The sequence below is a fragment of the Ochotona curzoniae genome, unplaced genomic scaffold (assembly GCF_017591425.1).
Source record: "Ochotona curzoniae isolate NIBS_2020 unplaced genomic scaffold, NIBS_Ocur_1.0 scaffold_4506, whole genome shotgun sequence".
In the NCBI taxonomy this organism is placed as follows: Eukaryota; Metazoa; Chordata; class Mammalia; order Lagomorpha; family Ochotonidae; genus Ochotona; species Ochotona curzoniae.
In genome coordinates, this window is record NW_024467119.1 from 26382459 (window position 1) to 26399075 (window position 16617).

General features: G+C 37.9%; 1 protein-coding gene across 1 annotated transcript in view; it reads right to left on the reverse strand.

The window, feature by feature from the left end:
- Nucleotides 1-16617, reverse strand: part of PTPN13 (protein tyrosine phosphatase non-receptor type 13) — a 143456-nt gene that overhangs the window by 88833 nt on the left and 38006 nt on the right. Inside the window, exon 6 of the mRNA XM_040966961.1 lies at nucleotides 7999-8547. Within this exon, the coding sequence (XP_040822895.1) occupies nucleotides 7999-8547 (549 nt within the window). The remainder of the gene's footprint in view (nucleotides 1-7998; nucleotides 8548-16617) is intronic.

Here is a 16617-nt window from a genome sequence, read left to right on the forward strand (position 1 = left end):
GACCTAAAAACAACTGAATCATAAAAATTATTTTTGCTATTCAAAAGGAAATAAGGACAAAAGTAAAAATGAAAGTAGTTGATCTTCACGAGTTTTAATGAAGAAAGATATGTTTGGAAATAAATTATCTCTTTCCATAATATGTGGGGATCTTCATGATGAACTTAAAGATTAATCTCCCTGTTTTTTTTTTTCAAATTAAAACTTCTCAAATAAAACATTAAGGTGGTTAAGAATGGGAATGAAAATACATCCATGAGTGTTTACACATTTTAATTATGTTTCATAGACTTTAAGTTGTATTCACAGAGAAGTCAAAAGAGAGCAAATTAGGCTTGGATGAACAGTCATGGCACTAACAAGAGGCAAACAGTATTTAATTTTGATGTCAAGTCGACTGACTAGCAGCTCATTAAATAACATTAACCATGTGCACATTTGCAGGAAACCACTGTGATCTGCTCTTCATACTAGCCTTACTAGTACTATATAGTGCAGAATACAGAGGAATTTTGGTTGTTGGAAGCAAACTTCTAATTGGGGTCCCCAGTCAGGTTGTGGGAATACTACAGTACATTCAACAGTACGATTTCCAAGTCAGCGGCTCATAACCAGGCATCTAATGCCAATCTACAGAGCAAAGCATAGAGTGTGTATCATGATTAAATCCAAAAGAAATAGGGGCATTTTTCAACTACTCCTATTAGTAAACAGGCAATATTTCAGAGCACAACAGGTAGAGAAGAAATGCAGTGAATAAAGAAAAAGACAATGAGATGATTTTATGCTGAAAAAGAAGAAATAAAAACAAAATAGAGAGACACAAATGTTAAACCAGTTCCAAAACAGAAACCTAAGCTATGTGTCTTCTTGCCCCTTTCTTTGCTATATGTATGTGGAGAAAGGCTAACTGTTAACAATCACAGTAATAGTCCACTGAATGCCAACCAGTTGTTTTTGATGGTTTACTTCCTTATCTTGCCAGCTGTAGGGTGAATAACCTTAAGGATTCTAACATAGTAGAACCCTGCCATTGTTCCCAATCAAACACTAACACAATTCAGTATGCAGCATAACGCAGCTCTATCTTAGCCCCTGTGCAGTGTGGTTTACTACAGAGAGAGGCAAATGTGCCTTATTTTAGCCTTTATTTTTTCTTATTGTCTTAGTACACTAAAATTATCTAATTTTTTTGAGAGACAAGAGGTTCGTTAGACAACTGGTTGGGTGACCAACTTCACAGACAGTAAGAAAGTATTCCCATCAAAGTATCTGGCCTTTTAAATATTAAGCTGGCACACCCACCAGCATGAGCTGGAACTGGAGGCAGACTGGGTCATGCCAGGATACAGTACCGATTAGAAAATGCCTAGGGATGGCAGGCCATGCCAGACTGGGCCACAGCACCTACCAACACATATGAGAGCTAGGGGGAGGAGTGCAAGTCTGGTACAGGAGCAGCATGGACTCCCCTGCTGCGCCACTGCTCCCACTGGTGAGCATTGAGAACCAGGGATGTGGCCAGGCCAGGCTGCACAGTGTAGGAATACATACCTGTTGGCCTGCATGTGAGCTGGGTTACTGGGAGAACCAGGTTGGGCTAACTGTTATCCACTGGTGTATGCATGGACCAGAGTAAGTGTAGGCTGTTTGGGATTTGTAATAGCAATAGCTGGCAAGTGCTGGGACTGGGGGCAATCCTGTCAAGCTAGACTGTAGAACCATCTGGAGAGTGCAGATTCTGCAGGGAAACTCTCCGATGAGCTGCAACTCCCACTGGTGAGCGTTGAGAACCAGGGCTGGGAGTGGGACTGGCTAGATAGGTGGTGGCACCTGCTGGCATGAGTATGGGCTGGATAGTGGGGTTGGTTGTGTTGAGCTAGGCGTGTATGAGGGCTGAATGGGATGTAGACTGACTGGACTAGTCTGCTGCATATACTGGCAAACACAAGAAACAGGGCTGGGGGTGGGCATAATGGGGGTTGGGGGGCTGCTGGTTTACATGAGGGCCAAGTGCATTGTTGGATGGGTTGGGCTGGGCCGCTGCATGCATTGGTTTGCATAAGAAATGGGGCTCTAGACAGAATTGACCCAGCAATTGCAACCATCAGTGTGCATAGGCTGATATGTGTGACAGACTTAGCCAGACCCCTTACTGGCAAGCACACACAAGAGTCAGATCTGGGATCACCTCAGATGGGGTGTATTTGGAGATCTGCTCCAATTGAACTGCTGGACTCAGAACTCCAACCATGGGAGAAGCACAGGATCTGTAGACTGTGGAATGCATATACCAGAACTGGGCTACCTCAGTCACTAGTGAATGGTATGCCCAGATGCACATGGAGGATATGGCAGTCCATTGGAGCCTGCAGAGGATGTCTTGTGTCATAGCAGAGGAAGGAAGACAGAACAAATTGTTCATCTACCCCAGCCAAGCATTGACAGCAAATATCTGGGTGAATGGAGACTCTAAGGAAGACAGAACAAATTTTTTATCTACCCCAGCCAAGCATTGACAGCAAATATCTGGGTGAATGGAGACTCTAAGTTGGACTATGTTAGCCAGTAGACCTTGGAAGGATTTTCGCATCCTTGGAGCATTAAAATCAACAGCATTTCAGAATTACTGAACTATTGAAACCACTGAAGTAGAACCTTTGGAACATGCTCCACATCAGGCCCCTGGAAGACATCAGGTGGCCATTCCCCATCCCCAGGTACTAAGATGGTTGGGAGACTGGGTGCTGCTTCTACCCTTATCAACCTCCTGCCCCCAGATACAGGAGTAAGAAAAAGAAAATTTGGACACAGTAGTCTCATTCACTTTCTTCTAATCATCAACCCTTCCCCATCCTGATCAACTATGTAAACATCACCATAAAAAATTAAATTGGCAGAGTGAAAGCATCATATACTGGAGCTCAGCAGACCTGAATTCATAATGTAGCTCTGTTATGAATTACAATTTTGCATCTCCTTTGGCAAACCAAACTATTTTGCTTGGGTGTCTGAAAATGAGCTGTCTGGCTGAAATGGTCCAATTCCTTCCAGTTCCAAACTCAATGATATTCTAAGGCCGGCTCACCCCAGGCTTGCTGAAGAGATTCTGTGTGGGTGATTTGGGTAAAAACTCATGTTAAGAGCACGGGACCTGGGCTCAGGTATGGTTTATGCATGTGAAGGTGAAGCAGACAACCATATTTCAATGAATTCAATGATCCTCATTACCTACCTAGAAGGGCATAATGAAATTGAGCAATTTCATTTCTTTTAGTTGTTCTATTAACTGATATATTAGTTGGTTATATTAGTTGTTATATTAACTGGATCACATTTACAAATTTTTTTTAGAAGCAACATGCAATGGAGAATTTTACACTGGAGCTATGGAAATCCACAATGGAAATCTGCAATCCTCACATGATGGGAATGCAATCACTAACTAGTTATATGATCCTGGGTAAGCTATTAAATCTTCCCAAGCCCAAGCACATGTTTAGATAACATGTGTTCTAAGATTTCTTCTAATTCTAAAACTACTGGAATTCATTAGCCACTGTCAAATTTAAAGACCACAAAAGCCACATAGGGAGTTTATACTGAAATGTTTTAAAACACAAATATTTTAAAAAGTGTACAATAAAATGTGTACAGTAATAAGAGCTACTGTTCTGCTTGATTTACCGTTCATGAAAAGGATCTGCAGAGCCTACTTTTCATGAGAATTAAGTGATATAGAAGGGATTAGTACTATTTTCTGTTTTTTATTCTTTGTGTGCTAGTTAAAATCTTTGTAGTAGTAATTGGTATTTTTGTTTGCACAGGTAACATGAATTACCTCTTTAACGAAAAAAGAACACAAACTTCAGTCAGCTAGTTATTCAACTAAATATAGTTATTTCTTTTGAATTTAAGATTCCTAACATTCCTTTCAAATAATGCTTTTGGTCTGACGCAAGTATGATTTATGATTAATTTCAAGGACAATAACAGGCTTAATTAATGTGGTACAAGTATTTCCACAATATACTAACTGTTTCACATTTTCTAGTTTAATTTTGTTGTAAAGTATCCTCTAAGGGGAAGATAGGTTATGATCTTTTTAAATGAAAATATTTTTGACAACTTTTCAACAGCAAGGACAAAAACCAGGATTTCAGGACAGAAACAGCCCTGTTTCAAACAATTCAAAGCATATTTTATTTTTAAAGAGACAGTTTTTCCTTTGTATCTCCTGTGAAAACCTTAAAATTTCAAAGTCTGGAAATCATGTATCATAACTAGTTAGCCTTTGAACAAATAAAGCTCTATAAAGACTGTAACATCTTTATAGAGGATGCACATTTGGGAAAAAATGTTGGTCCTTCTGAGTTTCAGTTACACACATACCACCTAAAAATATAATGGGCTGGGACTGGAGCTGTGGTGTCCTGGCCACTCCACTTCTGATTCAGCTCCCTGGTAGTTGCCTGGGAGAACAGTAAAGGATGGGCCAAAGCCTTTGGCCCTGAACTCTTATGGGAGATCCAAAAACTCCTGGCTCTCAGTTTTGGACCATCCCAGTTTTTGTAGCAGCCATATGGGGAGTGAACCAGTGGTTGGAAGATTCTTTCTCTCTGTATATCTGCCTTTCAAATAAATTTTTTTTTTTCAAAAAAGGATAATAGTTCCTATCTACTACAGTCTTATATTTTGTTATAGTAATCAACAATCACCCAAACAAAATATATTAGATATTGCAGTATAATTTAATAATATATTTCTATTCACACTTGATTTTTTTGTTGTTGTTGTTGTTAAATTATCAAATCAAGATCCAAGTGTAAGAATATTTCTGGTCTGGGCATTGGGCCTAGCAGTTAAGAAGCCCGTGTCTCATGATACAGTGCCTGGCCTCCAGGATACCTGCCCCCAGTTTCCCACTGATCCAAACCTTGAGGGGCAGTACCGACAGCTCAAGTAATTATGTTCCAACCACTTATATGAGTCACCTGGATTAAGTTCTTCCTCGTTTTAGCTTTTGCACAGACCTGGCAATCATGAACATTTGGGGGAAAGAACCAGATGATGCGACCTCTGTCTCCCTCTGTCTTCCTGCCTATTGAATGAATCAAAATTTAAAAATATGTATTTCAGTGGCCAGCCCCATGGTACAGTGGGTAAAGCTGCTGCCCACAATGCCAGTATGCCATGTGGGTGCCAGTTTGAGTCATGATTGCTCCACTTCTGATCCAACTCCTTGTTAATCTGACTAGGAAAGCAACAGAGGATGGGTGGCCCAAGTGCTTGGGCCCCTGCATAGATGTGTGAGACCTGGAGAAAGTTCCTGACTTGTGGCTTCGCCTGGTTCAGCCAGTCCTGGCTCTTTGGTCATTTGGGGAGTGAACCAATGGATGAAAGACTTCTCTGTTTTTCTCCCTCTTCCTGCTTCTCCCCCTTACCCACTCCTCTCTGTAACTCTGATTTTTAAATAATTAAATATTGTTTTTTAAAAGGTTGAATGGGAAATTAAACTTCTGAATTTTTATTTTGTGTTGGAATGTTATCAGATCAAAATTATGCTATGATGCTTATGTAATGCATGCTCTTGCAGTCAGCAGATGATGACTCAAGTAACTGGATCCCTGTCATCAGTTGGGATACCTGATCTGAGCCTCTAGCTCCTGGCTTCACTCAGCATGACCCAAGCCTGACATGTCCCAACCACAGCTGTTATGGCCATTTGGAGCGTGAACAGCAGATAGAAGCTTTTGTCTGTCTTTCTCTTGTTCTCTGTCCCTCTGCTTCTCAAAAAAAAAAAAAAAATTAAAAGTTGAAAGTTAAAATGTACATTTTTCATTAATTTTATTAAAAGATTGACTTTACTTTTATTTGAAAGGCAGATTTACATAGAGAAAGATCGTTTATCTTTTGGTTCACTTCCCAAATGGCTACAATATCTGGAGCTAAGCAAATCCTAAGCCAGGAGCTTTTCCTGGGTCTTCCACATAGATGCAGGGGCCCAAGGACTTGAGCCAACCTCCATTACCTTCCCAGAACACAAGCAGAGAGCTTGGAAGTAGAGCAGCTGGGATATGAACCAGCATCCATATGGGATACCAGCACTTGCAAGTGGAGCATTAGCCTACTGTGTCACCATGCCAACCCCTCATTACATTTTTTAAAAAATTTTTTATTGATTATATTGCATTATGTGACACAGTTTCATAGGCACTGGGATTCCCCCTACCCCTCCGCAAACCACCCCCCATTGTGGATTCCTCCACCTTGTTGCAGTACCACAGTTCAAATTCAGTTGAGATTCTTTCATTGCAAGCATCTACCAAGCATAAAGTCCAGCATCTCCCTCATTACGTTTTAAAAACCCCTCATACAGGAACATTTCATTAAGTTGCATGGTGTTTTTAAAAATACATGTTATATGCAAATTCTTAATATCTAAAACATTCAATGATTTCTTTCAAAATTTTAAGTTTTTAAAATCAATTTGGAGTTCCTAAATTGAAGAATATTACAAAAGCACAACTCAGATCCATGCTTAAATCTTAAGCACAGAGCAATAAACCTTTAGCAGATACAGGCAATTTGTGAATCAGAAATATTACACTGGGGGCCTGGCGGCGTGACCTAGTGGCTAAAGTCCTTGCCTTGAACACCCCGGGATCCCAGATGGGTGCCGGTTCTAATCCTGGCAGCTCCACTTCCCATCCAGCTCCCTGCTTGTGGCCTGGGAAAGCAACAAAGGACAGCCCAAAGCTTTGGGACCCTGCACCTGTGTGGGATACCCAGAAGAAATTCCTGGATCCTGGCTTTGGGGTGGCAAAGCATCAGCCGTTGCGCTCACTTTGGGAGTGAATCATTGGACGGAAGATCTTCCTCTCTGTCTCTCCTCCTCTCTGTACATCTGACTTTCCAATAAATAAATAAATCTTAAAAAAGAAATATTACACTGGAACGATGACCTTAAAGATGACTATGACCCTTAACTGGAACACTTCTTTGAATTAGGAAGCACCTAAAAATCTCCTTGAAGCAGTTGCATCCCAGGGTGTATTTAGAGCAGTAACAAGTTTTAATATTAAAAATAAACAGCATTATATCCAAGATTCTTAGTTGTTTTCTCTTGTAGCTATTTATGCTAATTAGCCTTTATCTACGTATCCAGAATATAATCTTATTCAATTGCATATACTGTGTTTTTGTGTGCTTCATATTTTTGAAACACAGCTTTTCCCTGGAATAATAAGAATTTAGTATTTAAAATTTAGTATTTATATTCTTCACACTAATAATATGATTGATTGGCCACTTATTACCTAATCTACTTTTGGCAAGCCCACTTTACCCATGGAATAACTTAGATTTGAAGAGACCACACCCAACTGCTTAAAGATCACACCACAACTAAATAGAAGTCATTCGAGAGTGTCTAACTCTATGAACCAAAACGCTTTCATTTTAAAACTATGGGATTAAAATTTCATTCCAGACCCAACAGACTGTCATCTTCAGGAGCTGTGCCCTGCACTGTGTTTTGAAACTGTTAATTTGGGATGCACTGCTCCGGCACTCTGCTATTCTGCCTCCCTAGCTGTGCAGATTTTGACTGCTTCTCATGGATGTCAGTCATTTACTGAACCCTCTTATGAGGCAGTGAGTGACGATGGTGCTGTAGAGGACGAAAAAGAAGTAGAGAACATGTCTCCAAGCCCTGAGAAGCATACAAAATAAAAACATACAACTCGAAACATCATGAGACTGTATATCAACAATGGACTGGGCAGGTTTCACAGGAGTGATTTTGTAGAAGCAGGGTACTTTGATTAGGGAGTTGAGGGAAGGAAAAACATAAATTCGCAAAGAAGCAAGAAACTAACATGTATTTCAAGGTTTTGAAAATGAGACTTTTAGGATGGTTTAATGACCCTTCTTTATTTCAAAAACACAATTTTAGGTACTTCAATTTAATTCTCTCTCAAATACAAAGTTACTAACCTTCCACATTCATGGCTTCTCTCAGAACTTGAAGTTTCTTTTGTCTCTCTCGGATCCGGTCCAAAGCACTTGATATTGCAGAGGAGTTGGGCAACTCTGCATCTGGTTTCTGAGGACCAAAGAGATCCAAGGCTATGCTTCCGTCTGAGTATCTTGCCTCTTTCTTCCTAGGAGTGGTTGATGTCCTTCCGGTCACCGTCGCAGGGTGACAGCGACGATATCCTCCGATCTCTCCAGAAGAGGAGTCTCTGTCTGTCGTGCACAGCAAGTCCATGGATGAAGCCCAGATCTTTTTCTTTGGGAGTCCTTCAATGCCTTGAAGAGGTTTTTTTTCTGGACCACTGCTTTTGAATGGATAATGGGAGTCAGTATTTTCAGTATCTTCATGTCCAGAATTGAGATCTGATGAGATGTCCTTGAAATACTCCTCTTCATCTTGTGTGTCTCTGATGGACAGAAATCCCATGGACTTACTAAGCCCTTTGTTAAGGAAAGTCTGAGAGAATGGAGCCTTGTGTATGTCTAGTACATCAGATGTAGTGCTTCTTCCTGGAATGATAAGAATCTATGATGTATGCATAGAATGTTTAGAAAATAAACTGGACTGTAACCCACGATGGACAATGAGCCTGGTGGCAATATCCCAATTTCTACAAATGAAGGATCAGTGCTCTTATTGGATGAATAATCATGATAGTGGAAGTCGAAAGAGACACTATGCTTTTGTAACTATCCAGAGTAAAAAGTCTCTTAGCTAATAAAATAGACAACATATTTTGAGTAGTATTTTATATTCACCAAAGGTGAATATTAAAAAAATAGATAAAAGTGTCTGACTATCATGAAATGATTTGGGTTACTAGCAGGATATACAGTGTTCTCCTTTAACTTCTAAAGGTATAACTGAAACATGTATTACATTATTTTAAAGCCCTAGTATAATCTGGTTTGCTAAATAAATATGTTCAAATAAGTAACAACATATTCTGACCATACAGTGGACAGAAAAATGGTGACATTAAGAATTTGTAAGTTTCAAAGTTTTATTATACTTAACTGTGCTTTTATAAACTTTCACTGGATTTGAAATTCACATAACTTCAAAATCGGATGAAGATGTTGGCTTGGGATCACTGCAATGCTCTTTAGACAGGCCTCTCACCCTGCCTCTACTCTGTTCCTCAAACTATTCCCCACGTAGCTCGGCAACCAGCACTGCTGCCTTCCCAGGCATACTAGTAGGAAGATGGATCAGAAGCAGCCAGATCAAGTGCCTCCTATAACTGACACTCTTGTATGAGGTGTGGGTGTCCCAAGCAACAGCTTATTAATCCTGTTAGTATACAGCTGGCCTCCAGGACTATCTTTGAGAAATAAACATTCCTTGCTATGTTTAACAAGTCTTAGTGGCATAACTGTACTTCATATAAAACCTAAACTAATTTCAGTTTTGCCACTTGAATCCTTCCAAGTCTTGTTTCTACCTTTTCCATTCGTTCCATATCACAGGTTTTTATGTTGCAGTGTCTTAGGCGTTAGGGTCTTTGTACATACTCATCCTTTGTCCTGAACATGGCTTCAGATTTTTCTCAAGATTGATTACTTATCATCCTACACTGTTGTCTTTAATTAATTAATTTTATTTATTTAAAAGGCACAGAGGAAGAGAGAGAGTGAGAACTCTTCTGTCTGGTGGTTCAAAACCCAAATGATTGCAACAGCTAGGACTGGGACAGACAGAAATCAGGAACCAAGAATTCAACTGATGTCTCTCTTATGGGTCATAGGGAACCAACTTCTTTGCTGCCTGCCTGAGCATGCATTTACAGGAAGCTGGACTGGCAAGAGCCAGGATTGGATCCAATAAGGGATGACGGTGTCCTAAGTAGTCAGTAACCCCTGCAAACAACCGATTTTTAACTAGAAATCTGTCACACAAGTGTATTTGGTCTTCAGTGTAATATCAAACATCACTTTCCTTTAGGTAATGTTTGTTTACTATCACTGTACTAATGCTGAGGCTTGCAACTGCTAACAAGGCAGCTCCTCAATAATTACTGCTTTATAGCTGCTGACTTTATTTTTGTCTTAATGCAAATTAATTAGCTAGCAAGATATTTCAGTTGAAATTTATTTAAAGTCTAGAAAGTTATTTTAAATTCTGGAAGGCAGTACAAAATGAAAATGAAAAGAATGCACTTAAAACTCACACTAACTTTTTTACTCTGCTCTCACAAAATGAGGGACCTAAAATAATTAATGAAAATTTAAAAGATATGTTTATTTTGTTATTAAAAACTGAAACCCATTTATAATTTTTCTTAAATTTTTTTAGATTTATTTCTTCATTTGAAAGGTGGGATTACACAGAGGGAGAAGCACAGACATAGAACAATCTTACATTGGCTGGCTCATTCCCCAAATGGTCAGAGCTGTGCCACACTGAAGCTTTATATGGATCTCTCGCGTGGTGTAAGGGCCATAGCACTTGTGCCAATTTCCACTGCTTACCCAGACACATTTGCAGGGAGCTGGATTGGAAGCAGAGCAACTGGGACTTGAACAGAGCCCATATGGGATACTGGCACTACAGGTGGTAGTTAAATATGCTCTGTCACAAAGCCAGTCTCACAATTATTTCCTAGCATGCATATCTATGAACTTTTTAAAGATCCCTTAAATGTCACATTTATGACTCAAATTTCTCTGTGAATTTAAGAATCATATTTTAATAGGCAAGTTAAAATCTCATGGCAATTCCTTATAAGAAATGGTATGAGTCATAGTCTTGAATAGATAATAGAGAACTGAGCTAGAAAATCAAGCTGGGAGAGTAGTTACACTCCCAAGAAAATAAGGTAAAATGTCAATGAAGTATGAAACAAGGTTTAAAATGATATGGATGTATTAGAGGCACTCCAAACCACAAAAACATTAAAGGAAAACACTGATTATGAATGAAGGGAGAGAAGCAGTAGCAAGAATGTGTTATTTGCAGTCAGTGGGCTTCTCCAGTGGATCTATTAGCCTAGGATTGCTTTTGCTTACTCTTTGGAGGAAAAAAGATATAAGTTTGGGCAGGCACATGGGTATAAGTTTAAGAAGCAGATTTTAGCGGATACAAACACATTATTTCTAAGTCAATATTCCTAAATGGCAGAAGTCTCATTGCATTTGCCATGTTAATTATGCTTACTATCTTCAACTAGAGAAGTGGGCATATAATTATCCAACATTGCACATTTTTTCCTACAAAAAAAATTCACACAAAATAAAAATGTAACATTAAAAAAAAATTTGTTGGGGCTTTTAACTGACCGGGACTTTACTCTGTTAGCTCTACCTTCAGACTAGAGAAGGTCTCCCCAAGAAGCCGCTGAACTTATCTGGACAATAAGATGCTGGACTCTATGCTAGGTATCTGCTTGCAATGAAGGAATCTCAACTGAACTTAATCTGTGGTTATGCAGCAAGGGGGAGGAATCCACCATAGGTGGAGGGCTGTGGGAGGGATGGGGGGAATCCCAGTGCCTATGAGACTGTATCACATAATACAATGTTATTAACAATAAAAAAATAAAAAAGATTTATCTATATATTGTGGATCAGCACTGGTGCAAATATATTTTTATAAAAGTTTATTTTAGGAGCCAGTGCTATGACATAGCAGGTTAAGCTGCTCTGTGCAGCACCAGCTTCCCATCTGGGTGTCCAGCCTGGCTGCTCCACATCCAGTCATGCTCCCTGCTAAAGGCTGGAGAATAGGCGCAGATGATGGTTCAAATCCTTTGGTCCCTTAACCCACATGAGAGACCCACAGTCTGGGTCCTCATGAGAGACCCACAGTCCTGGCTTGTGGCCATTTGGGGAGTGCATCAGTAGATGGAAGGTCTCTATTTCTCTCTTTAACTCTGCCTGTCAAATAAATAAATACATTCTTTTAGAAGTTGCATTTCATATATTTTATACCTTTTATGATCTGTGTTACTTTAGAATTTACTGTGTATGGGTGACATGGTTGCTTCTTTAGTTTACTATTGTTCACAGCTGTTGCTTATACTCCCATTAAACTAGGGTATTTTGGTTTTTACTTGTTAACTTATTTGGTAAAGCATTAAGTTAATGTGAATTTAATTTTTACTAGCTAACTTCTTATTTGGTGAAGCGCTAAGTAATGAGATTTTAAAAGATGTTATCTCAAAAACTTAAAAAACGGGGGGAGGAGGAGAAAGGGTAGGATGGGGCGAAGGGGAGGAAATGAAGAAGAAAACATCGTATTCTTAGAATTGTATCTACCTACTATATTGTATCTGTTAAAAACTAATTAAAAAATAAAGAAGATTTCATTTACTCAAGAGTTACAGAGAAAGAAGGAAAGATATAGAAAAAAATCTTCCATCTGCTAGTTTACTCCCCAGATGGCCACAGCAGCAAGGCTGGAGCCACGAGCTTCTTCTGGTTCTCACATATGGGTGGCAGGGGCCCAGGCACTTGGGTCATTTGCATGGTTTTCCTGACACATTAGCAGGGAGCTGGATCAGAAGTAGAGTAGCTGGAACTTGAACTGGTGCCCATATGGGATGTTGGAGACCTACCTGGAGGCTTTATCTGCTCTGCCACAATGCTAGCCCATGAAATATTTTTCATAATTCGGCTCTGGCAATTATACATTGTACTAAATAATCATATAATTGCACAGCATCATGGTTATTTTATGTTACTAAAGCATTAGGGAAGAATTTTTCACTTATCTAGGAACTCAAAGGGAGAGTTCAAATGCAAAGGTGAGGAGAAACAATTCCAGGATCACATAAATCTACCACTCTAGTGAATATAATCTATTTTTTTTAATACTAGCGCCATTTAACAATTATATTGGAGACTAAAATTGTGCAATTTCTCCAACTGCTTTCCAAACCACTGTAAACATGTCTCCAGGTTACTAAATGGCTAATAAACAACAATGGAATGATGGAATAAGTATATCTCACTATCTGGTGTGAGTGCTGGAATTAGAGTTTGATAAAGGGATTTGTTATTTTTTCCACTGGAAGCTCTGACTTTGGAGCTATAATTAAACTATTTCTGGTGAAACGTTCCTTGATGCTTTTCATCCTGGTAGAGGCAGGTGCTCCTTCTACTTCACATTCAATTCATCCTGGACTTCAATTTGGACAACTGTCTGGCTGTGTTAACATTCTCCATGTATTCTGTATGTCACCACTTCCATTCCCTTCCCCTCCCTCGCCTCCAACCGAAACAGTAGGATAAGTTCACTCCTTTTTGTGTATTTTCAATTCCTGAAAAATAGATTCCCAAAGCATCCTTGATGAATGGATTGATTATGCAACTGTTTGAACCTCTTAAAGCAAATTTAGGTAGCACAGTCTACCAGAAAGACTCCTGTCAACTGGTCTGAGTTTTAATTCTATTTTTCTATTCAATTCAGGGATTTGGGAAGGCCATATAATACCCATTTTTTCCCTCCATCTACAAAAATGTGATATGATTTATTATATCTTCTCTGAGATGACAGGAAAATGAATGAATACATATGAACTATGATGAGCTCTTCAGTACCAGGTCAAAATAAAATTCTAAAATATACCTCTCTTTTTCCATTTCTCCTTTATTTCTCTATTTATATAATTATCTACTGAGAAAAGATTTAAAAGTTCTTTTTTTAGTCTTATTTTTTTTACAATGTTTACATACTTTAGAAGTTCTTTTGAGAAGAAATAATGTCACCAGAAATCAGAAGATTTCCCATGAAAGTGCTAGATTTACTCCATCATTAAAAGCATAAAGTTGACCATAAATGGATTTCCTATCTTTTGGGGGAGATTGTGAGTGTAGAATTTATCCACAGCATTAAATTACACACAATTATAAATATCCAGGTATACAATGAAATCATAAGCATTTTCTTAAACATTGCTGAAAAGTAAATAAAATGCAATACAAGTCATAAATAAAAGATTCCCATGATATAAAAATCTTCATAATGGAAGACTTGAATTGAAAAGAAGATCGTTTTTGTAAGTTTCATTGTGTTCTATTTGTGCTTTATGTGGTTAACATTACCTTTAACTGGCTACCATTGTTAACCTTTCCCCTTACACGTATCAAGGATCACAGCCTCTCCTGGAAGTTAATTTGAAAATGACATATCAGTATTAAAAAAAGGCTCGTGATCCTTCATCTGTCCTCATAAAATGGGCCCAGTACACCTAGACAAGTAACACAATAGCATCAGCATGCCCAAATTCTAAAGCACTATCATGTTGATCTGATCACGGTTTAGGTTTCCACCTTAAGCTTGGCAGGAAATGTTTGATTTCTTTCTGCTTACTGAAGCCATTTTATCAGCATTTGTGGTGTTAAATAACAAGGAGGAAGAAAGCAGACAGAACTCGAGGTTTAGGCCTTAGTGTCTGTGATAGCTCCCAGGGGTAAGAAAAAAGACCTTTCACAATCGAAGAAAAAATTTTACTAAATTTTATTTGAACAATTAAATCGCCAAATAACAGGTGTTAATCCTAAACTTTCTCATTTCTTTTAGTCTAAGTACTTCAATGTCCATCCAGGCATTTTGTTTATTCAAGTCTGTGATCAGCGTATCACCATGTAAAGGTTTTCGTTGAGGTGTACATTGAAGAGAATGCTTTATCCCTCAGGTAATATGAGAGTTAAGAACTGACACTGCCCCTAAATGACACTGATACTCTTCAAGAGTAATTCTATAGGAGGCATTTTCCTTTTTAATATTTGCAAACTCTTGAAATTAGTGTATGCTGCTGGTAATGGCTATAATTAGTTTATTTATATGGACTCAATCCATGAAGTGAGGTTTTACAAAACTGAAAACGAAAAATTGAGAGAGCCCCTACGTAATAGTATTGTGGAAAGGAATGACTAAAAAGGCCTAAGGAATCCTTTTCCATCATCCTCAACTCAAACAAAGCTATTGAACAGAAGGCCGTGTAAGCATTTAATGAGAGCTTATTTTAATCAACTAATTGTAATTTAATTAAATTCTCTTGAGTTTATATACAGGACAGATCTCCAATAAATATTTTCCAATATGACCAACAAAGAATAAAAATTAATGAGAGCCTCTTTAAGGAATTCATTTATGTTTTGTAAAGTCATCAGTCACAACTTAAGACAATAATACTAACTCTTCCTTCATGTTACAAAAACAAAGTTAAAAATAAAAGGCATTATAATGTGATTTAATACTGATACTTTGTTGTTTTAAGAAAATGGTCCTACCCATTGTAAAACTAGATGGGAAATCAATGGGGGTGGAGGGAGGGACCTTGGGGAAGAGTAAAAGCAACCCCAGAGCCTATGGAACTGTACCATAAAACAAAATGAAATATTTTTAAATGTAAAAGAGAAAATTGTCCGATATATGAGCTAAGATAGTGAACTACAATTTCTCTTTATACTTTCCTTGAAACCTAATGGTTAAAATCAACTAAATAAATTCTAGTGTCATATATTTCTTTATAGAATTATGAAAGAATTATCTTACATTTCTTATTATATTGCATCTCAAAATCTAATACTTAATAAAAAATCTTTACAAATAATCTTTAATAGCGCCCTTTAAAATAGGATGATGGGCTGGCATTATGGCTGGCATTGCTAGTTCCACACTGGTACTGGTTTGAGTTCCTGGCTGTTCCACTTCTCTTCCAGCTTCCTGCTAATGTGTCTGGGACAGCAACAACAGATGGCCTTAGTAACTGGGCTGGATGAAGTTTCAGCCTCCTGGATTCAGCCTAGCCCATCCCTTCCTGTTTGTGACCATTTGGGGAGTGTACCAGAATCATTGAAAGTAACATAATTCAACTAAGCTGAAACTTAAAAATCTTTAAAATCTGGCAAATTATACATGGGAAGAAGTGACCATGTTTTCTTTCCATAGATCTGTGATGGAGATGAAACAGAATATGAGCTATATTATATGTTATATATGTATACACACAAACATATGTAAAATATATATAAACGTTCTTAAAAAGCACAGATGTCTATTAAAATAATCATTAATTATATAAATTAAATTTGCCAAAATCAGTAAGTAACACACAAGCAAGTGAATCAATTTTATAACACGGCCACTTGATGGTAATAGGAGGTGAAAGTGAGGGACTATAGAAAGAAATTGGAAAAATAAAAAACTAATCAGCAAAGAGAGAGTGGAATATATCATGTATGTGTGTGTGTATATATGAGGGTATTTCACAGAGTTCATGGAAAATAGAATAAAGCTTTATTTTGGTGCCAAAAAAATTAATTCATGTATTGAACTTTTTTCATAAAATGTAAACCTTTTCAGGAGCCTTTCTATGCATAGATTTCACACTTTTTTGCACCAAAATAAGCTTATTTTTAAAATCCCATTTCCCCATAAACTTTATGAAATACTATCACATACAGAAGTTTGATAAAGAAGCACTTGTAAGAAGAGATTAAAAATATTTTTATAACTGCCACCTAAGCATTGTAATCTGTAAGCTAAAGCATTTTTAACCCACATATAAACTAATAATATATGCATCAGAAAATAAACTTGATATAGCCAGACATAAATTCATTATGTTAATG